The 25618-nt window shown below is 49.7% G+C and overlaps 1 protein-coding gene across 1 annotated transcript in view; it reads left to right on the top strand.

Moving 5' to 3' along the window:
- Nucleotides 1–14078: 14078 nt before the first annotated feature.
- Nucleotides 14079–25618, top strand: part of UNC13A (unc-13 homolog A) — a gene marked incomplete at both ends in the record, with an annotated part of 63103 nt that continues 51563 nt past the window's right edge. The window contains 4 exons of the mRNA XM_082650381.1: nt 14079–14107; nt 14945–15111; nt 23447–23476; nt 24073–24172. Coding sequence (XP_082506507.1) covers nt 14079–14107; nt 14945–15111; nt 23447–23476; nt 24073–24172 — 326 coding nt within the window. The remainder of the gene's footprint in view (nt 14108–14944; nt 15112–23446; nt 23477–24072; nt 24173–25618) is intronic.

Below are 25618 nucleotides of genomic sequence, written 5' to 3'. Positions count from 1 at the left end.
TCAGCCAAATCTTCTATGCCAACCTCACCTCAGCCTGGTCCCAGAGAGTCCCCAGGCTGGGGGAGACGGTGCCACACACAGACTCCCCAAAGGGTCGTGGATGGGCTGGAAGGGGAGGGAGGGGCTGGTGGTGTCCCAGGTAGGAGGAACATAGAAGTTCTTCAGCGGACCAGCAAGGGTCTCCTGGGAGGAGGATGTGGCTCCACTTTGCTCCCCCAGAGCAGAAAGAGCTGATGCTGAATGTTTTTGTTTTGGAATATATTGCTTGGGTTAAATGAGGCAAAGACAACATGATTCTGCCTCAAAGAGATGCTTGGATTTGCTCCAAGGCACCTCCCAGCAGTGGAGCCTCAGTTTCCCTGAGTGAGGAGTATGGGAGGAAAAACATACAGCCCCTTACCCATGAGCCTGGCGTGCTGGTGATAGAGGAGGACCTCAAATTGTTGCCTGTGGGTGGAAGTTCATGCATTTGAGATAAACAGGGATCTGTAAATGGAACAGGGTTGTCTCAACTACACCTGAAAGGATCTAGGAGGACTTCCCAGGAGAAGTAGCGCTTGAGTCAGTCAGGACCTCAGCATAAGTATGGGACAACAAGAGGAGAAGCACGTGGAGAAGGAAGAGCATTTCCTCTGGAGGAGGAACAGCATGTGCAAAGGCCCTGAGGCCAGAACAAGCTGGCTGTGTTCAAAGACTAAAGAGGACCACAGAGTGGCTGGCTGGTGTGACAGGGAGGTGCAGGGAGGGGAAACCAGGGAGGTTGGTGGGGGGTGGGCCATGCAGGGTCCCAGGAAAGGGTGTGGGTTTTACCCTGAGGGCCATGGGAGCCACGGACGGTTTGGGAGCAGAGGGGACGTGGAAAGTGAACTGTAAAAAGGACCATGAACTGATTCCAGGCATTTTACACCATTAACATGTAACTATCCATCCCATTTTACAGGTGGGGAAACTGAGGATTGCAGAGAGTAAGTCACGTGCCCAGGATCACAGAATCACATGACAGACCCAGGATTTGAATCCATATGCCCTTAGTTTTAGGGGCTGGGCTCTTAAACACTACACTATGGGGCAAAAAGGAAAGAGGGGTCTGGGAGTCCCCTGACAGGGGTGGGCACTCACTTGCAATCACTTTATTCTATAAAATCACCAGGATGTGAGGTGGGGTGGAGGTGGGGTGGGATGGGGGGAGGGAGGCTCCATTTTGTTTATAATCCAGTCCTCTCTGGGTGGGGGAGCTCTCAGCCCCTTCCCAAATCCCCCAATTAGTGCAAAGAGGCCCCCAAATGACAATAACCTCCCCTCTCCTCTTACCAGCTCAGGGTCCTGCCAAGCTCCACCTCCACAGGGGATTGGACGAGACAGCCCACTTTGGACACCTAACAGCAGCTCAGGACATGAATGCCCCCCCTTCCTCCCCCTTGGGCCACTCTAAATCTCACCTCAGGGCAGGCCCTAGATAGAGGGTGAGTAGGGAAGGAGGTGACTGGCTGGAGTGGCTTGGATCCCTGCAAGCTGCAGAGGACCATGAAGTGGAGCCATGAGTCATTGAGCACATACTGTATTCAATGTCATCCTCAAAAATGACCTTCGCCCCTTCCCTCCTCTGTTCCACACACATGTATTGAGTAACAGACCAGTAGTGGGTGAATCTCGGTCCTGCCCTCATCAGGAGCTTCTAGCTCAGTGCTCCCAAGAGTATTACTGAACTGAACTCGGGTCCTCTCATCCAACACTCTGCAAAGCCAGTCTACTGACACCAGGTTGTGGTGAAGGAAAGTACAGCATTTATTCTCAGGGCAGCAAGCAAGGAGAATAGGCAGCTAATACTCAAAAGAGCCAATCTCTGCAATGGCTTCCAGAAAAGGGTTTTTAAAGGCAATGTTAGGGGTGAGGGTCAAAGGGTGTGTGACCACTTCATGGACATTTTTCTGATTTGTTGGTGGTGAGGTAACAGGGTGATGTTTCAGGAATCTCAATCATCAATCTTCTGCCTCCAAGCAGTTTAGGGTCTATATGTTTGTGGTCAGCAGTTTCCATCTGTTGGGGTGCTGGTTTCTGCAAAAACAACTTAAGAATGTGTGTCAGAAGATTATCCATATCCCTCAAGGAGAAACTAGGGGCTCTGTGACTCTTTATATAATAACTCTTAAATAATAACCTATTACTTAAGTTATTGTCATTATTTTCCTCCTTGACTGCTTCTCCTTTGTCCCTGCTTTTCCACTTCTCTAATCATTAACTGCTTGTGTCTGCTCTTGAGGAAGGCCTGAGAGACTAAACCTTTTTCTACAAGCAAGAAGTGGGGAACACAGGGGTCTGTCACTGGGAAGGCCCCACAGGGTCCATTCTGTTTCATGAGGGCTGAGAGCTCTCTAATCTTTGATACCAGATTCATTCATTCATTATTCCAGTCGACATATATTTCTTGAGCACCTCCTATACGCTAGGCAATGGGGAGACAGTGTTCTCTGAGATCCCGTCTAGCTTCTAAAGAACTTGCTGCCTGGTTGGGAAACAGACAAGAAAACTGGTATGAGAACACAGGATGCCAAAGGCCCAAGGGGCGGTCTCCACCCAGCTTTGGGCATCAAGGAAGGTTTCCTGGAGGAGGGGACGTTTCAGTTGAGAAAAGGAGAGAAAGTGACCTATACAGGAGAAGAGAAAGGAAGGGGTGTTTCTGGCAGTGGGAACAGCGCGTGCAAAAGCAGGTAGGAGAGGCCTGTTGGAGGAATTAAAGACATTTAGGGAGGCCTAGTCTGGAGGAGGATGCAAGAGAAGGGAAGACCGGTTGCCCATCACCGGGCAAGAAGAGCCTTGTGGGCAGAGCTTTCGAAATACGTCCTCTCATTGGCTACCAGCTGTCGTATGAAGGACTGCCCTAGTGGCTACACCTGTCCTGGTCCAATCAGCGACGGCCAACAGGGTGCAGTCAGGGGCGGAGCTACATCCTGTCAGTCATCCAGTCCAGGGCCGGAGGCGACCTGCCTTGGGTGGCTTGCAGTCCCGGGAGGAGGACGGAGACTGGAGGAGATTGAGAGGAGTCCTGACCCAGTTTCCCACCATCGTCCAGATCTGGACCCCCAAGCGGTGCAGTGTCCTGACATCCAGACCCTATTCAAGTCAAACGGTCACCATTGTATCTGCATCTCCCGTCCTAAAAATAATGCCGCCGTGAAACACAAGCTTGAAGACAGCACAGGGATCAAGGGTGTAGACCCCAAGCCTGGTGAGGTTCAAATCCCAGCTGTGTCCCTCCCCAGTTCTTTGACCTCCCTGTGCCTCAGTTTCCCCATCAACTGAACCTGTATCATAACAGCCCCACCCAGTAGGGGCGCTGTTGGGATTAAAGGAGTTAAAACACACCCAACAAGAACCAGATGCTGTATGTGCTAAGTACTCACGCGGTTAGTTCTTTTTTTTTTTTTTAATTAATTAATTTATTTGGCTGCATGGAATCCCAGTTGCTGCACGCGTGATCTTCGTTGCGGTGCGTGGACACCAGAGCACTTGGGCTCTCTAGTTGTGGCGCGTGGGCTCCAGACTGCACAGGCTTAGTTGCCCCATGGGCATGTGGGATCTTAGTTCCCTGACCAGGGAGTGAACCCGTGTCCCCTGCATTGGAAGGCAGATTCTTAACCACTGGACCACCAGGGAAGTCCACCAGTTAGTTATTCTTGTAATTTGTCTTTTTGCTTTGGAAATCGACTGGCCACACGTAGCTCTCTAGACAGCTGGAGGCCATCTGCCTGGGGTCTTCCTAGGGAGAGCATTCCAAACCCAGGCCTCTTTCCAGATGCATCGATTTTTAACCCCAATAAAGTTGACATTCCTGTTCCTAAACATGGTTAAGCATCAGTTCATTTGGACTTTGCAGTGCCCCTTTTGCATACTAGAGCCCAAGTGTGTACGCATCTGGGTCTCAAACCTTTTCAAAGGACTCTGGTATTCTTGGGAGCCCTGAGCACCTGGGGACTGACAGCCTTATCCTAGAGGCATGGCTTCGGGTCCAGCTGTACCTCATACTATCTGCACAGCTTGGGCAAATGCTTTGGCATCTCTGATCAGTTTCCCACCTGTCAAAGATGACATCATTGGGCTTCCCTGGTGGCGCAGTGGTTAAGAGTCCGCCTGCCGGTGCAGGGGACACGGGTTCGTGCCCCGGTCCAGGAAGATTCCACATGCCGCGGAGTGGCTGGGCCCGTGAGCCATGGCCGCTGAGCCTGCGCGTCCGGAGCCTGTGCTTCGCAACGGGAGAGGCCACAACAGTAAGAGGCCTGCGTACCGCAAAAAAAAAAAAAAAAAAAGATGACATCATTGAAGCCCCTTTGTCGAGTGTTCTCAGCCCTCTCCCCAGGCTGGGCGAGAGTCCACTGGGTCTCCAGCCAGTCTGGGGTGGGGAAACAGGACTTGGAGGGGTGGCATGAATAGGAGTGCAGCTCTGAGTTGGGGCACGTCGAGGGGCTTGGCTGGGGCAGTGGTGGCAGCAGCGGCCTGGAGGCTGGAAAGGACAGAGGCTTGGGGTTCCTGCTGGCTTCTCCCCTGAGCTGGACCCAGGCCCAACTGCAGATGAGCCTCACAAGCTCTTGGGATTTTCACTTTGGACATACATCCATCTCAACTCCCAGAGTCACTCCTTTATGCCTCAGTTTTCTTGGAAAATAGAGATAACTGTACACACCTGGAGAGATGCCACATAAGTAAGGTAAACAAGAAGAGCTCAATAATTGTTGAGAGGGAGCCCTTACTTTAAAAAAGCGAACAAACAAAACAAAAATCAAAGCAAAACAAAACAAAACTATCATTTTAGAGGATTTGAGAATGTAGGTGTTAAGGGTCCCAGCTGGATTCCCTGGGTTCACACCCCAGCTCTGCCACTTCCCTGCTGTGTGACCTTGGGTATGAGACTGAACAATTTTGCTCTCAATTTCCCTGCCCGTTAAATCAATTTGGGGATTAAACGACCGAACATTTGTAGAGTTCTGTGCAGCACCTGGCACACTGAGGGCACTTGCCGAATAAGTTAACTCCCCTGGAGGTGGTCCCTGGCTCCGGGTGACCCCTAGCCTTAGGATCGTCTATTGACCCAGTACTGCCCCCTGCTGGTCACTCTGGGGACTTTGGGCTGAGCCCCACCTTGGAGGCCAGAGCCCCTTCTGCCATCCTGTCTGAACCAGTCCCATTTCTTTGCCCCCTTCAAGGCCTCATCCTCTTGATCAATCCAATCACTCTCTTTTATTATCAGCACTCTCCAGGCCAATCCAATCCCTTCACTTCCTCGAGTTAGTCACGCCCCAGAGTGACACTGCTCAGGGCTGGGAATTTGCAAGGGATCAGCGCTGACCTTGTCCCATTGGCTTTCTAGGAACCAATTATTTTATCCCCATTTTATAGGTGATAAACGAAGATTGCCCTCATCGATTTCTCTTTGTTACCACCGGCCTGAAAGCCACAACTAAGGCCATCAGAAGGTCCAGCCTCAGAGCATTTGCACTTGCCATGCTCTCTGCTAGGAATGGCCTTCCTCCAATTCCACTGTGCTTAGCGAGACCTTGCCACCGTCCAGCTTCCTCTCTTCTAGGACGCCTTTCCCAACATCCCAATCACAGTCTCCATCCCCCTTAGTCATCTCCCTTCCTTTGTCCCAGCACTGACCTCAGAGACTGGGTTCTGTTGCTCCACATCCTCCTTCCAGGCTCTAGGCAGCACCTTCACCCACAGCCCCACCCCGACCATGGACGTGGCATGGACATGAATATGGATCCAGGCTGCGTTTGTTGAATGAATGAATGAATGGTTACATGAATATCTGTGTTGCAGAAACAGCCTATTCTGAGAGTTGGTCCAGCCTCACTTCATATCCCAGCCTTGTCTCTCCAATCTCTCAGGACTCTCTCCAATATCTTCCTATCTATAAAAAGAGCACAGTGTTGCACCCACCTCTGGTTTCAGAGGATTGAGAGAAATAACACGTCAGGCAGGCACCCAGCACATTGCCAAGCACACAGTAGGCCTTCAAGAACCACATGAATACTCTTCTCCTCTCCAATTATGAGGACCTTGGACTCGGGACTCATGTCCTGCTTCATCTACTTCAGTTCTCGCCCACAGCCCACCCTGTCCCAGTCCCCAGGGCAAGGCCATTGACAACAGAACTGTCAGGGGAAGAAGATGAGAGCATAGGACAGTCCCAAGGGCTCTGAATTCCATGTTCCCCACATATCCCATTGCTTGCTACCTGGATAACAGGGACTGGAGTCAGAGATAGACAAACAGGTGAAGGGTGGACCCCTGGGTTTGATGTCTTGATTTTGGTCCTAGAAGCCGGGAGGCCCTTTACCCTCTGTCTACACTCTGGTCCCAAGTGGCTACACTCTATCTCATGTTGATGTCTCTTCCATTTGTATCACCAGCCCAACCTCTCCCCTGAGCTTCAGACTCCAATATCCAACAGTACTGGGTATTCTCATTGGGTGCCTTGTAAGTATCTCATATTCAGCAAGTCCAAAGCACCGGTCCCAGTTTCTCACCCTGAGATCTGCTTCTCCATCAGCATGGCAGATGATAGCTCCACCATCACCCACGTGCCCAGGTCCCAAACCCTGGACTCATTCTTGTCACTTCTTTTCCTTTACCCCACATGTCCAGTCCATTGGCTGGTTGTGTAGGCTCAGACTCCAGAATGAACCTGAAACTTCCCTGCACTCCCATGGGCCCCACTGTCTCCTGCCTGGATTCTGTCCTGGCCTTCTGCCACCTACATTCCCCTCCTGACCATCCCTTCTCCCCTGAGCAACCTCAGAAAGATTTTTTAAATTATAAATCAGATCATGTCCCTCCTCTGCTCAAAGCCCTCCCATGGCCACACATTGGCCTTCAAGGAAAACCCACAATCCTCCCTGTGGCCAGGAGATCCCATGTGGACTCTACTCCTGCCCACTACCTCCTCCCTTCCTCCCTCCCTCCAACCCTTCCTCTCTCCCTCTGACAAGTACTGATGCATTCATCTTTATGGACTTCCAACTGTGTGCTGAGACTGGTCCCAACACAGTACAGTCACCCCCCGCCAGTGCAGTTGGGGCATCAGAGAGGGGTCTGGGGTTAAGTTTAGGGTTAGGGTTAGGGGTTCATGGGTGAGGATGAGGCCTCAGTGGCCACAAGTTGCCTATGGAGCCTAGGGTCCTGCTGGGCCTATGTTCTGCCCCACAGGGCTGAAGTCCCCTGTCTCCCTCTCACTTAGTCTCCTTCTCTCAGTCTCTTTCTCTCTCTGCATCTCAGACCCCTCCCCCTATCCCCCAGGCTCCTCACAGCCTCCCCATCTCCTCCGTCTCTCACTCTGCTCCAGCCACACCAGCCTCCTCGGCATTCCTCCAACACACCAGGCATGTCCCGCCTCAGGGCATTTGCATCTGCTCTGCCCTCTGTCTTGAATCCCTCTCCCCCAACTCTCCCCATGCCTGGCTCCTTCTCCTCCCTTGGGTCTTAGCTCCTGTGTTGCCTCTGCCGGGAGGCAGTTACCTTCTCCTCCACCATTTCTCTCTATCATGGGACCCTTCCTGTTTTCCTCATAATTTTCCTTGATTTCCTCTGTGCGTGCTTATTTGTTTGTTTCCAACTCTCGTGCTAGGGACCATGTCACTTGTTGCAACCTGTTGACAAGAGTAGTTCCCAGCATCCAGATGGTGCTGACAAATATTTGCTGAACAAATTGATTGACATCTGATTTATATCTCTCTCCTCCATGGAGCTTTGCTCAGTGCCATAAACCTTGCATGTACTCAGCAAGGATTGGGAATTTATTTGAAGACCGAGCAATGTTGCCCTGTGTTGGGACTCTAGAAGCAGCTCCGCTCACTCCCCAGTAAAGAGCTGAGCTCAGCAGATGCTGTGGAGGAGGAACTTTCTCATCCAAAGCCCAGATGTCTCCATAGCTTCTCTTGGCACCGGGGATTGGCAAGTTTTAATAAGAACAGGGCCCCTGGGGATGGCCAGGAGCTTGGATGCCTGGGAGAGATGTGTGTGTGCATTTGGTGGAGTGGGAGGGGGGTCTCTTTGCACGCACGTGTGTGTGTGTGTATGTGTGTGTGTGTTGTACTTTTCACCAGTCTGTGCACTATCTCCCATCACCTCTCTTTCAATAATTTTTTATCTGTGGATTTCATAGGATGGTGGAGAGAAAGTGAGACATCAGAAACTAAGAGAGATGGAAAGACAGACAGACAGACAGATGGACAGACAGTCTGAGTTTGCAAAAGACATGAATGTAGATGCACAGTGAAGAGAGCTAAGGAAAGAGGGAAGAACAGAGAAGAGAGGAGAAGAGAAAACAGCAGGGCATAATTAAGTGGAGGGATGAGATAGCTCAAATAAGTAAATTTGGATTGAGCTGAGTTGTTGGTGGGAGTGAAATGGGACACTGGGACTTAAAAATTAATTGGATATGAGCGATCAGTTTATCAGGGGCTTTGGCAAAAGGAAGGAGATGAGGTGTGGGTAAGAGAGAGAGAACAAGAGATAGCCTCATCCACTAGAGGGCAGACAGCAGAAGCAAGAAGAACTACAATCCTGCAGCCTGTGGAACAAAAACCACATTCACAGAAAGATAGACAAGATGAAAGGCAGAGGGCTATGTACCAGACGAAGGAACAAGATAAAACCCCAGAAAAACAACTAACTGAAGTGGAGAGAGGCAACCTTCCAGAAAAAGAATTTAGAATAATGATAGTGAAGATGATCCAGGACCTCGGAAAAGGAATGGAGGCAAAGATCGAGAACATGCAAGAAATGTTTAACCAAGACCTAGAAGAATTAAAGAACAAACAAACAGAGATGAACAATACAAGAACTGAAATGAAAAATACACTAGAAGGCAACAATAGCAGAATAACTGAGGCAGAAGAATGGATAAGTGACTGGAGAATGGTGGAATTCACTGCCATGGAACAGAATAAAGAAAAAAGAATGAAAAGAAATGAAGACAGCCTAAGACACCTCTGGGACAACATTAAATGCAACAACATTCACATTATAGGGGCCCCAGAAGGTGAAGAGAGAGAGAAAGGACCCGAGAAAATATTTGGAGAGATTACAGTTGAAAACTTCCCTAACATGGGAAAGGAAATAGCCACCCAAGTCCAGGAAGTGCAGAGAGTCCCAGACAGGATAAACCCAAGGGGAAACATGCCAAGACACATAGTAATCAAATTGACAAAAATTAAAGACAAAGAAAAAAATTTTAAAGCAACAAGGGAAAAACAACAAATAACATACAAGGGAACTCACATAAAGTTAACAGGTGATTTCTCAGCAGAAACTCTACAAGCCAGAAAGGAGTGGCATGATATATTTAAAGTGATGAAAGAGAAGAAACTACAACCAAGATTACTCTACCTAGCAGGGTTTTTATTCAGATTCGATGGATAAGTCAAAAGCTTTACAGACAAGCAAAAGCTAAGAGAATTCAGCACCACCAAACCAACTCTACAACAAAAGCTAAAGGAACTTCTCTAAGTGGAAGACACAAGAGAAGAAAAGGACCTACAAAAACAAACCAATAACAATTAAGAAAATGATAATAGGAACATACATATCGATAATTACCTTAAACATGAATGGATTAAATGCTCCAACCAAAAGACACAAGCTCGCTGAATGGATACAAAAACAAGACCCATATATATGCTGTCTACAAGAGACCCACTTCAGACCTAGAGACACATACAGACTGAAAGTGAGGGGGTGGAAAAAGATATTCAATGCAAATGGAAATCAAAAGAAGGCTGGGGGCTTCCCTGGTGGCGCAGTGGTTAAGAGTCTGCCTGCCGATGCAGGGTACACGGGTTCGTGCCCCGGTCCGGGAAGATCCCACATGCCATGGAGCGGCTAGGCCCGTGAGCCATGGCCGCCAAGCCTGCGTGTCTGGAGCCTGTGCTCCTCAAAGGGAGAGGCCACAACCGTGAGAGGCCCGCATACCACAAAAAAAAAAAAAAAAAAAAAAAAAAGAAAGCTGGATTAGCAATACTCATATCAGATAAAATAGACTTTAAAATAAACAATGTTACAAGAGACAAGGAAGGACACTATGTAATGATCAAGGGATCAATCCAAGAAGAAGATATAACAATTATAAATATATATGCACCCAACATAGGAGCACCTCAATATATAAGGTAACTGCTAACAGCTATAAAAGAGGAAATTGACAGTAACACAATAATAGTGGGGGACTCTAACACCTCACTTACACCAATGGACAGATCATACAAACAGAAAATTAATAAGGAAACACAAGCTTTAAATAACACAATAGACCAGATAGATTTAATTGATATTTATAGGAAATTCCATCCAAAAACAGCAGATTACATTTTCTTCTCAAGTGCTCATGGAATATTCTCCAGGATAGATCACATCTTGGGTCACAAATCAAGCCTCAGTAAATTTAAGAAAATTGAAATCATATCAAGCATCTTTTCTGACTACAACGCTATGAGATTAGAAATCAATTACAGAGGAAAAAACGTAAAAAACACAAACACATTGAGGCTAAACAATACATTACTAAATAACCAAGAGATCACTGAAGAAATCAAAGAGGAAATCAAAAAATACCTAGAGACAAATGACAATGAAATCACGACGATCCAAAACCTTTGGGATGCAGCAAAAGCAGTTCTAAGAGGGAAGTTTATAGCAATACAAGCCTACCTCAAGAAACAAGAAAAATCTCAAATAAACAACCTAACCTTACACCTAAAGGAGCCAGAGAAAGAAGAACAAACAAAACCCAAAGTTAGTAGAAGGAAAGAAATCATAAATATCAGAGCAGAAATAAATGAAATAGAAACAAAGAAAACAATAGCAAAGATCAATAAAACTAAAAGCTGGTTCTTTGAGAAGATAAACAAAATTGATAAACCATTAGCCGACTCATCAAGAAAAAGAGGGAGAGGACTCAAATCAATAAAGTTAGAAATGAAAAAGGAGCAGTTACAACAGACACTGCAGAAATACAAAGCATCCTAAGAGACTACTACAAGCAACTCTATGCCAATAAAATGGACAACCTGGAAGAAATGTACAAATTCTTAGAAAGGTATAACCTTCCAAGACTGAACCAGGAAGAAATAGAAAATATGAACAGATCAATCACAACTAATGAAATTGAAACTGGGATTAAAAATCTTCCAACAAACAAAAGTCCAGGAGCAGATGGCTTCACAGGTGAATTCTATCAAACATTTAGAGAAGAGCTAACACCCATTCTTCTCAAACTCTTCCAAAATATTGCAGAGGAAGGAACACTTCCAAACTCATTCTATGAGGCCACCATCACCCTGATACCAAAACCAGACAAAGATACTACAAAAAAAGAAAATCACAGACTAATATCACTGATATATATAGATGCAAAAATCCTCAACAAAATACTAGCAAACAGAATCCAACAACACATTAAAAGGATCATACACCATGACCAAGTGGGATTTATCCCAGGGATGCAAGGATTCTTCAATGTACACAAATCATTCAATGTGATACACCATATTAACAAATTGAAGAATAAAAACCATATGATCATCTCAATAGATGCAGAAAAAGCTTTTGACAAAATTCAACAACAATTTATGATTAAAAACTCTCCAGAAAGTGGACATAGAGGGAACCTACCTCAACATAATAAAGGCCATATATGACAAACCCACAGCAAACATAATTCTCAATGATGAAAAACTGAAAGCATTTCCTCTAAGATCAGGAACAAGACAAGGATGTCCACTCTCACCACTATTATTCAACATAGTTTTGGAAGTCTTAGCCATGGCAATCAGAGAAGGAAAAGGAATACAAATTGGAAAAGAAGAAGTAAAACTGTCACTGTTTGCAGATGACATGATACTATATACAGAGAATCCTAAAGATGCCACCAGAAAACTACTAGAGCTAATCAATGAATTTGGTAAAGTTGCAGGATACAAAATTAATGAACAGAAATCTCTTGCATTCCTATACACTAATGAAAAAATGAAAAAATCTGAAAGAGAAATTAAGAAATTAAGAGAATTAAGAGAAATTAAGGAAACACTCCCATTTACTATTGCAACAAAAAGAATAAAACACCTAGGCATAAACTTACCTAGGGAGACAAAAGACCTATATGCAGAAAACTACAAGACACTGATGAAAGAAATTAATGATGATACAAACAGATGGAGAGATATACCATGTTCTTGGATTGGAAGAATCAACATTATGAAAATGACTATAGGGCTTCCCTGGTGGCGCAGTGGTTGAGAGTCCACCTGCTGATGCAGGGGACACGGGTTCATGCCCCGGTCTGGGAAGATCCCACATGCCACGAAGCAACTAAGCCCGTGTGCCACAACTACTGAGCCCACATGGCACAACTACTGAAGCCCGTGCACCTAGAGCCCATGCTCCGCAACAAGAGAAGCCACCACAATGAGAAGCCCGTGCACTGCAACGAAGAGAAGCCCCCTCTCGCTGCAACTAGAGAAAGCCCGCGTGCGGCAACGAAGACCCAAGGCAGCCAAAAATAAATAAATAAAATAAATTTATATTTAAAAAAAGTCCACCAACTGGAAAATAGATAATCAAAGATGTACTAATTCAAAGGAACACTATACAGCAGTGAAAAATGCATGCATTACAGCTAACCACAAGAAACTCAGATGAATAGCAGTAAAACCATGTTGTGCAAAAAAACCAAGTTATAACAATGTGAATGTTTTATTTTAGTTATGGACAGCTCAAGAACACACAAAACTAAACCCTGTACTGTTTGCTGATAAATATGTGGTAAAACTCTAAGGAAAAGTAGGGGAATGAAAAACAAAATTAGACGTAACTCTTCCTTCAGAGGGAAGGGACAATCGATTGGGGAGGGACAGTGGCCTATGGGGTCTACCATTATGATGGTATTGTTCTTTATTCAAGCCTGTCATTGCTGCTTCTTACTCCTTACCTATGGTTAATCAATATGTAATAAAAATTTTAAAAGCAATGAGAATCTCAACAATGGTTGACATTATACATTACTATTCCAAGTGCTTTCAGGTGTTAACTGATATAATAACTCCTGCAACTCTGCGAGATAGGTCCTGTTATCTCTGTTTTACAGGTAGGGAAACTGAGGCAGAGTGGTCACATGACTTGCCCAAGGTCATGCCAGTGATTAGAGGCAGAGTTGGGTTTTGAACACATGCCTCCCTTGTGACTAACTCCATATACATCTTGTGTTTATGAAGCTCCGTCATGTGTGCTGGAGGCTGGGGACTCTGTGGGCCTCAGCCTTCGGGACTGTTCTAGGTACTGGAGATAAACAATGAACAGGTTTGTGTATTAGGTGTGTTAGGGCATCGGCTCACACGGAACTGCCTGGTTAGATGTGTGGGGAGGGGTGGTGAGCAGAGCTGTGTTGGGGTCAGGGTCCAACCAGAGGAAGAGTTGGGGTCTGGGAGAGTCCAGAAATGTGGAGTAAGGGCTCAGTTTGGGGGAATTAGGTAAGGCTTTCTGGAGAAGAGTATATTCAAACTGGGCATTGATGGATGAATAGGAGTTTGCCAGTTACACAAAGGAGTGAAGGGTGGAATCCAGTCCGAGTGTGTGCCAAGATCCACAGGCTGAGAGAAACAGGGACAGAGAGAGACCTAAACAGACGTGGCAGAAACACAGAGAGATTGAACGGAGAGAGGCTCCGAGGGAGACACATGACCGAGAGAGACAGGGAGACAAAGAGTCAGGGGAATAGAGAGACCCAGAGAGAGAGACAGAGAAACAGAGGCAAAGAGAACGAGACATAGCGACAGAGGAATAGAGATACTCAGGGAGAGCAGAGAGACAGCAAACGACTCAAGATTGAGAGCTAAAGGAGAGACGAAAACACGCAGAACCAGAAGGGAACCTGCGTGATGGCTGCCCTCAGCTCCCACCCGGCTCCTGCCCTTTAAACCCCACCCTCACCCCAGAGCTTGCAGCACCCGCGCCCCATCAGGCTCCGCCCACCAGCCCCGCATCAGCACCACGTCAGGAGCTGTCCGCGCCCCCGGTGCTGAACCAAGATGGCAGGCGGCGGAGGCCGGGCCCCGGCGTGAGCTGAGCGCGGGCTGCAGCCCCCGCCATGCCCCAACCCAGCGGCAGCTAAGGCCGACCTGACAGAGCCGGCCCGCCGGCGACTCTGGAGACATGTCTCTACTATGCGTTGGAGGTAAGAGGCGAGGCTGCAGGGCGGGGAACCGATGTGGACCAGGACTGGGCTCGGGGTCCGTGTGGATGCGGCTGGGCTCCTGATGGGGTGACCCGAGTACACGCGGCTGGGTTTTGAGGGGGTAGCCCTTGTAGACGCGTCAGGGCGCCTGAGAGGGTGATCAGTGTAGATGCAGCTGGGCTCTAAGGGGGTCCTGGTTGCCGCTACTGGGGTCGTGTGGACACGGCTGAACGCGGAGGCCCGTGTGGACGCGGGCAGGGGTCTGAGGCTCCATTTGGAAACGGTCTAGATTGGGTCGTCTGTGTAGAACAGGTTATTAGCGGGTTCGTGTGGAAGGAGCCGGGCTGGGTAGTTCAAATGAATCCTGCAGGGTGCTTGGAAGGAGTCTTGGGCTGTGAGCTGGGCTGCAGGCAGGGCTCGGAATTCGGAGAGGAGTGGAGGGGGAGCGGTCTCCAAGCCCTGAGCGTGTAAGATCTGGGTAGAGGGACTTGGTCATTAGGACTACCGTGAGCTCTAGGTATCCCTCACCCTGGGAGCGGAGAGGACTGGGGTGGGGGAGACCCCTTCCAGCATTATGAGAGGGCTGTGATTGGGGGGTCTGGGGGCACTTTTCCGGTTAACTCTTTGCCTTCTCTAGTGGAGGCTGGGGCAGTCGCCCGAGGGCCTCCCCCTCCCCGCCCTCTCTGGCCCCTCCGCATGCAAATCCGGCCTTCTCCGCAGGGAGCCGACCCTTTGGAAGTGCAGTACCACCCTGCACCCCTCACGACCCATCCTCACCTCACCCACTTTGCGCTGGAGGGAGGAAAAGAGAGGTGGGGTGGAGCTATTTTGGGGCCAGAACGCCATCTGCATCGAGGCCCACGCCCAGGCCCACCTTCTGCGTTGGGGTGGGTGGAGGGAAAGAGACTCGGGAGGGGCATGACTGCCCCCCCTTCACCCCTGAGGCAGGGTTGGGGGAGAAGCCAGCCCACCTGGACCAAGGCGACTGGGGCAATTCTGAGTTCTTAGCAGGAAACCTTGGCGGTAGGGGTGGTGGTGAAACAGGGCTCAAGGTTTATAGAGGTCTCAACCTTGGGTTTTAAGGGTTGGGGTCCACCCCTTTCGCCTCTATTCCTTTCAAGAAGGCCTGGGGTGGGAGAAGGGGTGTATCCGCCAAGCCTGAGAAGGCAGGCTTAGGGAGACCTCAGGCAGCCGGGAGTGTGCTGTTTGTGTGTGTGTGTGTGTGTATGTGTGTGTGTGTGTGTGTGTGTGTGTGTGTGTGTGAAAGAGAGAGAAAAATTGGGAGAGAGAGAGAGAGAGATATGAACCCCAGCCTCCTCCTGGACCCGGGTGGGCAGGCCCAGGAGCCGGGAACCTCCCCCACTGCCCCTCCCCCTCCCCCCTCCTCCTGTGCCTCTCCATTCACAAACCCAGCCCCGCCCGCCCGCTCCCCGCCGCGGTGGCTTCCCGTGTGCTGCTCGCGCGGGGCTGGGCCGGCGTGGACGCGGGTGTTCTTAAAGGGACAGGGGCCTCCTTTCCTTGAGCTCGTTCCCAACGGTCGGGGCTGATGGTGGGAGAATGGCCAGTAAGATCAAAAGTCAACTCATTCAGCCCCTAGCCTAGGGAATTAGGGGAGTCAGGAGGTGGAGTGGACCCCCATGAAGCCCTCACAGACTAGGCCCAAGGGTAGGGGGAAGTGAACGTCCAACCCCCCTCCTGGCCCCTCCCCATTCTCTGAGCTGCCTAACACTTGGGAGGGGATAGCACTGGAGGAGGGGGCATGTGGGCTGCTGGCTGACTCCTCCAAGCTTGCTCTCCTCTGCTCCTCACCCCCGTCTTCGGAGCTGGGTTTTTCTAGAATCTCACCCTTAACTCTGATGCACACTGGAGTCTTGGCTGCAGGGGTGGTGTGAAGCGGAGGCAGTAAGTGGGGTGAGGCTTCCTAAATCGGAGGCCTAGGGGAAGAAGAGTGTGGGATGATTTTGTGGAACTTCTAGAGAAGGAGTCACCAGCTGAGTAGAGGGGTGTCGCTGGGAAGAGCAAGACTTGGGATGAGGTGGGAGGTAGAGCCCTGAGGTGTAAAGGGAGCAGTGGATGCTGGGAGAGGCTGGGTGCAGGGAGATGGGGAGAAGTGGGGAGAGGGAAATGCTGAGAAGTGTGGGGGAGATGCCCAGAGTGGGAGGCCTTGAGGGCTGAGGGGGAAAGAAGAGGGAGCAAGGCAACTAGGCTGAGAGGGCTTTTCTTGGATCTGAGTTTATCCTTAGAGTTGAGGAAATACCTGCTCCCGAGCCAGGGACGCACCCATGATTGCCCACATCTGCATACACTTGGACTGGTACGTTCAAACCCAGACTTGCTTTGTGTGGACAGAAATGCTCAGAATTCACCAAGTCTCTATGAAGACCACTTGCCTCTGACTGCACATTCACGGACACATGTACAGGTTCACATGCCCATGTGAACACACACACATACATATATACTGGACACAGTCACCCTGTGCCATAGACATTGTCCCCACATTACAGGCATGTGTGTCTGCACACATGCACACACACGGATATGTGTGATTACTGTTCACAATAGCCATGTCGCCTAAAGATCTACCCATGCCTTACCCCTCAGGCATGTGTGTGTGTGTGTATATATATATATATATATATATATATATATATATATATATATACCTGTTAGGGCCCTGAATCCCAAGAAACACATGTATACACACGATCAAATGCCAAGGCCATATATGTACACACATGATAACACTTGCCTGGACACTCAAAGCAATCACTTTGAATAGGTGAGTAATGTTGCACACATGAGTGTGTACATGTATGCAAGTAAACAAAAATACACAGGCTATACAACTGCATATCACACACCCCAACATGTGTCTCTACCTAACATATCACTCAAAAACCTGCACGTACCTAAACTCACACAAACAGCATGTCCCACATACAGTCACACCCCACTCCCCAGCACATACGTGCAGACCCTCACCTGCACTCAGATGGTGCACATGAGTACATGTCCCTCTACACATGCACACATACACCCATATACACTCACTTGCCTGCACTGGTAACACGAGCAAATACACATTCAAGAACACACAAATGTAAGTTCTTGTGTGCATGTCCTGCACTAACACATGGGAGACCACCCTGTACAGACCTTGCCTCTGCCCCCTCTCATCTCTTTATCTATGTGGAGCCCCATTGCCCCCCCCCACCTTAATCCACTTGCTAAGTCTTGGCAGAGTTCTGAGGCTGCTAACAGCAAGTACCACCTTGTTCCTTTGTGAATTCATTCATATATTTACTCAGCAAGCATTGAGCACCCACTATATGTCAGGCACTGTTCCTGGCTCTGGGGACCAAGCCTTACTCCTGGCATCATGCTGGTGGGGTCAGAGTGGGAGAGATGGGGAAAGGCTGCGGGAGATGGAGAGGAGCGTTTCTATGGCTCTTTTCCTCTGGGAAGCCTACCCTGTTCCCATCATCACCATTTGCCTGAGTCTCAGAAGATGAAGGGGAACTGAGCAGAAGGGAGACCATGCTCTAGGTGGAGGGCACAGCAAGCCCAAAAGTGTGGTGGCAGGGATTTTGTTCTAGACTTTCCTACGTGCATCATGACATTTTGCCAGGCCACTCAATGTTTAAAATGTTCCATAAATATTTGATGACTGAATATTGCATATAAATTAGCAAATGCGTTTGAGAGTGAGTTTACTGCACAACTAATAATAATATCTACAACAAGCCCCATCTATCCAGCATTCTATAGGCACACTGTTGAGGACTATTATGCCCATTGCCCTCTTTAATCCTCAGAGCAACTCGTTTTAGAGATGAGGAAAACCGAGGCTCTGGGAGGTTCAACAACTCGCCTGGTGCCACAGAGCCAGAGGTGTAGCTGCCTGACTCCACAGCCTACTGGGAGTGAAAAGTGAAAGTCGAACCTCCCCTCAGCCCCCAGAACCTGGAGACCCTACCACGGGGTGAGAATCTGTCCTGAGATCCCCTTTTTTCTTCATCCACTCAGCAAACAGACATATCACGATCTCCCATTCATCATGGCTTTTCCCCTGCCCCTCTCCCAGGAAGACTTCACAAATCCCTCTGTCTCTTACTGTTTCTGATACCACACAGCCAGGGGGGTCTGCATCTGATCTTTGCTCTCAGCAACCTCATAGGATGCCTCCGGTGTTGGCTCTGATTCACCTTCAGGGCTGCAATCTTAGCCTCCATATCTTGCACCTCACTTGCCTCCCACACACAATGAGCTTCCTCTGTGAGGTGTGAACCAGGACATCCTGAGTCCAGGAGGTCTGGGTTTGAATCCCTAAATCCACCACGTCCGGAAAAGTCCCATATCTTCTTCCTTCCTCAGTCTGTCCATCTGTAAAATGGGCACACTAATAGTGCCCACTGCCTAGGTTTTCTGGAACTCTCCAGTCATATGAGGCACGCAGAGAACTTGGCATGATGCCTGGCTTGTGGAAAGGGTCAATAAGTGTGAGCCAAAGACAGGAGAAATCTGTGATGGTGTTTTTATTAGTGGGGACTAAAAGCTTTCTGCAAAGAGGTTCGTGAGTGTAGGACATTTCCTGAGAGCTCACTGCGTTCTCAGGCCTGAGGAGGGCTCAGTAATACATAGGGCGCAAAAGAGGTGCCAACTCTTTGGAGGTACGTGGGCAGGGATGAAAAGTTCAGCACCGTGGACAGTTCAGGGAGGAGACGCTGAGTTCAGCACAGTGGACAGCGCCCACTCCGCGGGACCCCGTCTTCGCGTAGGGCTGCTGGAGGGGGCAATGACGTCATTCCTTCAGTGAACACTATTTAATGGGCAACTACTATGTGCCAGGCCTAGTTCTAAGTGGTACCTGGTAAACAACACAGACAGAATATCTGTCAAGTTTCTTGGTGTGTTTTTTACATCTAAGGCTTCAGTCTGGCCCTGGCTTATTTCTGTCCATGGAGGATGAGAGTCCTCATTTATTCTCTCCCAGATGCAAAGCCAGAGAGACCAATATCCTTACCCCAAAGCCCTTGTCTGCTATCGACATCACATATTAAATACCAAACATCCTAGAATCTATTTCTGAATTCTCTATTCTTTCCTTCCACCACTTGTAGTGTCTTCTGACACCTGATAAGCATGTCCTGTGGGTGGGCTTTCAGCCGCTTCCCCTGATGGCTGGAGTTCTCTATTCCCCCACTCCCACTCCCAGGACTGGCAGGTTATGGACCAGATGCCCCAAGGACTGGAGTCTACCTCAATTAGTATCCAGGGTCGTCCAGGCCAGGAGCACACTTCGAACTCAATCAAATAATAAAAATAGTAATGATACTAGTAACGGTAATGATAATCATAGTAGTAATAACAGTATAATAATGCTGATGTTAATAATAATGAAGAAGAAAGGGGAGAGGGAGGAAGAGGAAGGAAGAAGAAGGGAAGAGAAAGGGGAGAAGAAAGTGAGACCAACTAGGCTTGCCTTGCCCCATTTCCCAGATGCAGAAACTGAAGCCCAGAGCCTGGCAGCGCCAATGAGCCCCTGCTCTCACTTCCACCCATTCTGCCCTGGGCCACAACTGCCTGTGCGACCACGTTAATCAGTCAGCGCTGATGGGGGCGGGGGGTGGGCGGGGACCGGGGAGGCCGCGCAGTCTGCTGACCTGGCGTGACGCGGTATCTCCTGCCCGCCCGTCAGTGGGCACCTCCCCCACTCAGCACTCCCCGCGGTCGCGTCGCTCACGCCCTCCGCGCCCACGTTATAAATAGCTTCGTGCTTGTGACCAGGAGCTCGCGAAGGAGGGGCGGCGCTTCCGCCCTGGTGACCCCGATACCGCAGGCAAGAGGAAGGCAGCGGGGCGGAGATGTGATGACGATGACGGCGGTGAAGGCGACAATGACTCGGGTTCCTCTTGCTGACGGGGAAGAGAGAGGCAGAGAGAGACTCGGCTCTTTCTCTGAGCCCCATCCGCCCCCCACCCCGAGCCCCTACCTCCAAGCCCTCTTATCCCCTGAGCCCCTTCCCTCAGGCCACCCACCCTTCCTGAGTCCCCTCCCCCGTCATGAGCCTCCTCCAAGTTCTCCGAGGCCCCTCCCCTTAGTCCCCTACACCCTCCTCCTTATCGCACACCCTATTCCCCGCCATGAGCTTCCTACTCTGAGGCTCCTTCCCTGACTCCCCATTCTTCTCTGAGCCCCGTCTCCCACCCTGAGTCTGCCCCTCCCCGCTCTGAGTCCCCAGTGATGAACATATATTGATGTCCTCACCCTGAACTCTCTGAAGGGGCCCGGGGGCTCACTCTTAGAGCTAGAGCTCTCCGGCAATCTCCCACTGCTTGTGGGCCCCAACTGAGCCCATTACCCTCTGGCCCAGAGAGACTTAGGGAGGAGGAAAGGGGGAGAGATAAGGGACTGGGAACAGGAAAGACAGAGGCAGAGGGAGGAAGGGAAGAAGAGAGACAGAAAGACGTGACAAGGGGATGACAGGGGTGGAGAGAAACAGAATCAGAAGGAAGGAGACAGCGAGAGACCTCCTCCCTAGAGGAGAGGATGGACGACAGACCTTGGACAACTGGCTTCCCCTCTGAGCTCTGCCCCTGGTCTATAAAAAAGGGACACAGAAAGGGAGTTGCAGAGTGGGGCCCAGGTTCGGTCATACCTCAGTGAGTCCCTCAGATCTCCCAGGGCCTGGCACCTACCTCCCCTCTGGTTCCCACCCCCAGCTTTTCTCTCCCAATCCTGCCTCTCCTCTCTGCAACATCTTCCCTGCCTGCCCTCCCTAGTGAAAATCTGTGTGTCTCTCTGTGTCTCTGACTATCATGTCTTATCTCCCCTCACTTCTTCCTCCCTCCTTTTCCTTTCTCTCCTCATGTTGGTCCCTCCATGTATGTGCCTTTCTGAGCCTCTGTGTCTCTCCCATCATTCTCCCTCCCCGCCCTCCCCCTGCACCCTCCTCCCCCTTCACAGAGTCATCAGGTTTGCAAGCTGGAGGTCCCCCAGGAGGGAGGCCTGGAGCTACTGCTGGACACAGTCCTAAGTGCCCATGAGCCTCACTCAGTCCCAGAGATGAGGGGCTGGGTGGCTGAGCTCTCTGTGGTCTGGGTGGGGCTGAGACTATGAGAGGGGGCATGTGGGACAGGGGTAGGGACCCTCTCCCGCAAGAGAGGGACTTTTGCATGTGCAGTCACGTGCCTTGAGTGGGAAGGTGGGGAAGACAGGACTCGATGACTGATTTCGGATGTGGGGGAAAGAGAGAGAGACAGAGATGGAAGCCCAGAGACGGGGGTTCACTTGCCCAGGGTCACACAGCACCATAATCTGAACCCAGCTCCACCTGACTCCATGCTGAACAAGGGCTCACCTTTCCCGATGACCAGTCAAGGGCTCTATCTGCATTCTACCTCCCAAACCCAAACCCAGGTATGGCGGGCATAGTGCCCAACCCATTTGCATTTAAAATCTGGGTCTTGGGGTGGTGGTGGTGTTGGCATAGGAAGGCACTCACTCTCTCTTCTGCTCTGCAACTCTGGGGAGCTCACTCAGTGCTTCTGGGCATCAATCCCCACCCCCAACCTCATCCTCCCCACAGTCTGTCTGCAACAGGAAAAAATAGTATTTACTGACAAGTGTTTAGAAGCACTCTACTTCCCCCACCCTTGATGAGAATTCTCTCTTCACTGGCTCCATTCAGGTGCTTTTTTGAGGAAGAAATTCAAGTGGTGAGGACAGAGAAATGAACCCCATATGGGAGGCTGGATCCCAGATAGGAGGCTGTGGCACTTGCCCAGAAAAAGGCTGAACTGGACTCTCAAAAAAAAAGAAGAAAGAATAGAAACACAATTCTGATTCTAGGAATTTATCCTTCAACTTACTTGCACACCCTCTTTAAGACATACTGAGAAAAAGAAAGGTTCTGCAGAGGGTGTAGAATGCTACCATTTTTGTAGGAAATAAAATAATGCACATGTGCACATGATTGCCGATGCACCTCTAGTACCACAAGGAATTGGTACTGTTGATCGCATCCAGGAGGGAGAGTGAGAGCTGGAGTAAAAAAAGCCTTATCTTCATTGTATGATCTTTCCGTTGCTCTGGATTTTGTAAAATGTGGGTGTATTGCCTACTCAAACAAAAATATTCATTTGAAAATGTTAAAGGGAGAAGAAATATAGAAATCGAGAGGTCTCAGTTTGGGAGCAGGTTTCAGGTGGGAGTAGAGAGTAATGGTAGAGAAATGCATTGGGGGCAGATGCAGAGTTTGAGAGGTAATGAAAGGGAAAGTTTAATGTCCTGTGAGAAAACCTAGTAAAGAGTGGAATTGCTTTGAATCACTTGGGGTTGGGGGGTTATGTGAAATACGAAGAGACTGGACCACGTGGAACCCTGAGGTATATTTGGGTTGCACCTTTCACGGGCAGGTTGGGCTGGACAAGCTCTAGCAACCTACTGGCCAGGACTGGGATATCTCTATGTGCACTATGGAGTCAGCTCTCTGGGTTGTTTTTTCCCACCTCGCCCAGTCCCCTTTGAATATGAGACTCTAAACCCTGGAAGCATTCAGGAGGACAGGCTGAGCTGGACAATTCGTGGAGAAGTCTCACTGGTCTAACAAGGGGATGGGAATCATTGGCTGTTGTTTTCTCCTTTTTCCCCTACCTCCTCCTTCCCAACTCCCCTCCTCCTTCTGAAGCAATCCTGGAGGACTTCCTGTAAGAAGCCTCTCCTGCCACCTGCCCAGCTTCTTCTTTTGAATCTTGTTCAATTTTGGTCAAGTCACAACTGGAGGGAGGGAGCTATAGGGGAGCTTGATGGGGAGGAGGGTGGGACATGGACTGCTCCCAAGGTCCAAACATCCTTCCACCCCAGGTCTGCCTATGCTTATCTGTCTGATGGCTTCTCTCTCTCTCCCTCTCATCCCTGCCTCCCTCCTCTCCCTATTTCTCTTCCTCTCATTGTCTTTGCCTCTGTCTCTGATTTTGCCTCTGTCTTTATCTTGGTTTTTTTTGTGGTTGTTATTTTGTTTTGTTTTGTTTTTTAAATCTGTTCGGTCTCTTTATTGGCCTCTTTTGCTCTCTACTTTTTGCCTCTCTTCTCTCTGTTTCTTTCTGTATCTCTCTCCTCTCTCATTATGTCTCTCTTTTCATGTGTCTCTCTGTGTCTCTTTCTCTCCTCCCCAACTCTCTCCCCGTCTCCCTTCCCTCTCTCTGTCTCTCTCCACAGTCAAAAAAGCCAAGTTTGATGGTGCCCAAGGTAAGTGGCCTCTACTCCTGTCCTCTCCTGTGTTATCTGTCTGTCTGTCGGTCTCTTGGAGAGACGGGAGAGGGTGTCTGAGCCAGGGACGGGGAACTTGGGCTCTTTGTCTGCTGAGCATCACAGAGCGTGTCAGACTTGCTCTAGGGTCCCAGCAGTCTTCCCAGCCATCCCCTGAAGACTCCAGTGGGAGTGGGGCTCACCCTGAGCCAATGGTGCTTCCCAGGATCCTAAGAGATAGGGTGGGGACACTTACATTAGGCTGCAGGTGAGAAAAGTGAGGTTCAGAGAGGCAAAGGAAGTTTCCTATGTCCAAGGACATTAGACGAAGTCATTTCTAAGCATCAGGATTAGTTATCCCAAAACTCCACATCTCCCTGCACCAAGGCCCCTCCCTAGTGCTCTGAGGGGCTGGGGGTGGGGCTCTGGGGACTGGTCTGGGAGTGGAGGCACAGAAGCACCTCAGGGTGTTGGACCGGGGGTGGGCCCAAGAACTCACAGCCCCTGAGGGATCATAGGGGTGTTATTGAGAGCTTGGGAAGGGGTATGGGGGAGTCCCTGAGCCCTTGCACTGACCTCTTCTCTCACTGCCACAGAGAAATTCAATACATATGTGACCCTGAAGGTGCAGAATGTCAAGAGCACGACCATTGCCGTACGGGGCAGCCAGCCCAGCTGGGAGCAGGATTTCATGTTGTGAGTCTGCAGCGACTGGACCTGAATGGCCACGCCCCCTGGCACAGCCAGGCACTTTGCTGGTCCTGCAGGGCACAGCCGGACACCCGGGTGTCGTCTGGGACTCCCTTCGCTCTGCCTTCAGCCTTGCGTCCAGCCATCAGCTTTGCCTCCAAAGCACTTCCCGAATCCAATCGCTTCCCTTTATCTCTGAGGCCACCAGCCAAGTCCTCTCTGCCCGCCAGCCTCCACCCTGGCCTCCTGCTGCCATCCACCTCCTGCAATCTGTTCTCTAGGCAACAAGGAGGATATTTTTAAAATTGCAAATCACATCCGGTCACTCTCCAAACTTGCCTGGGGCTTGTGGCTCATCAACCTGAGAGCAAAACCCATATCCGTCCCTACAGCCCCCCAAGGCCCGGCCCCTGGGACCTCACACCAGTATCTTGCTTCATCTCTCCTGTCTAACCTGCCCCAGATACACCCACCTCTGCACTGTTCCTCCAACATGTCCAGCTTGTTCCTGCTCCAGGACCTTTGCTCTTGTTCTTCTTTCCCCCTCTCTCCCCATCCCAGCTGACTCCCTCTGTCCTTTGGGTCTCAGCTGTGTCACCTCCTCAGGGAAGTCTTCCCTGACCACCACCCTCAAGCTGCAACTGAACAGTAATTTCAGGCCTTGTCACCAATTGTTATTCTATTTATTTGTGTGATTTTTGACACCTTTCTGGCCCCTTCCCCTGGACTTTGAGCTCCACGTGGGTAAGGCCCTATTGGTCTCTGTCCCCACTGTGATCGCCATGCCAAGCACAGAGCCTGGCACACAATAGGTGCTCGATAAATATTTGTCTAATAGATGAATGAATTCATGACCTGGACCCTCCCCTCAACCTGGAGCTACTCAGGGACTCCTATTACATCCCACCTACTCTGATGATGGCCAACATGTGCCATGCCTTCTTCTAAGGCTTTGATTAAATCAATTTTGCTTATAACCCTGGGAGGGAGGGTGCTAACATAATCCTCATTTTACAGATGAGGAAGCAGAGGACCAGAGGAAGCAGAGGACCAGAGGACAAAGCCACCTGCTCAGTGTCATACAGCCTGTACATAGCAGAGCTGGGATTTGGACCCAGGCAGCCCTCAACCCCTGAGCAGAGCCTGGCTGGGGACTGTCACTAGTGGAGGCCATGAGGAAATCCAGAACTGGGATTCTGGAGCAGAGGAGCACTTGGGGAAGGAAGAAAGGAACTGGCTCTACAATTCTAGGAAAATGTGAAGGGGGCAGGACAGAGTGGTCCCCAACTCCCCCTAAAGCCAGTTACTGAATGACCAGGTCACGGTCAACAGATACATTCAAGAACATTCCTTAAGATAAACCTTTGGTAAATTGGTAGATTCAGTGAATTGGACATTCACCAAGGTTTACTACCAAATCTGCATATTTCCAGGATGGAGTCTGCAGGGAAA

The sequence above is a fragment of the Grampus griseus genome (genome assembly GCF_964374135.1).
Source record: "Grampus griseus genome assembly, chromosome: 3".
NCBI lineage: Eukaryota > Metazoa > Chordata > Mammalia > Artiodactyla > Delphinidae > Grampus > Grampus griseus.
Note: the sequence above shows the minus strand (reverse complement) of the source record. Positions and strands in the feature narration are given on the sequence as shown.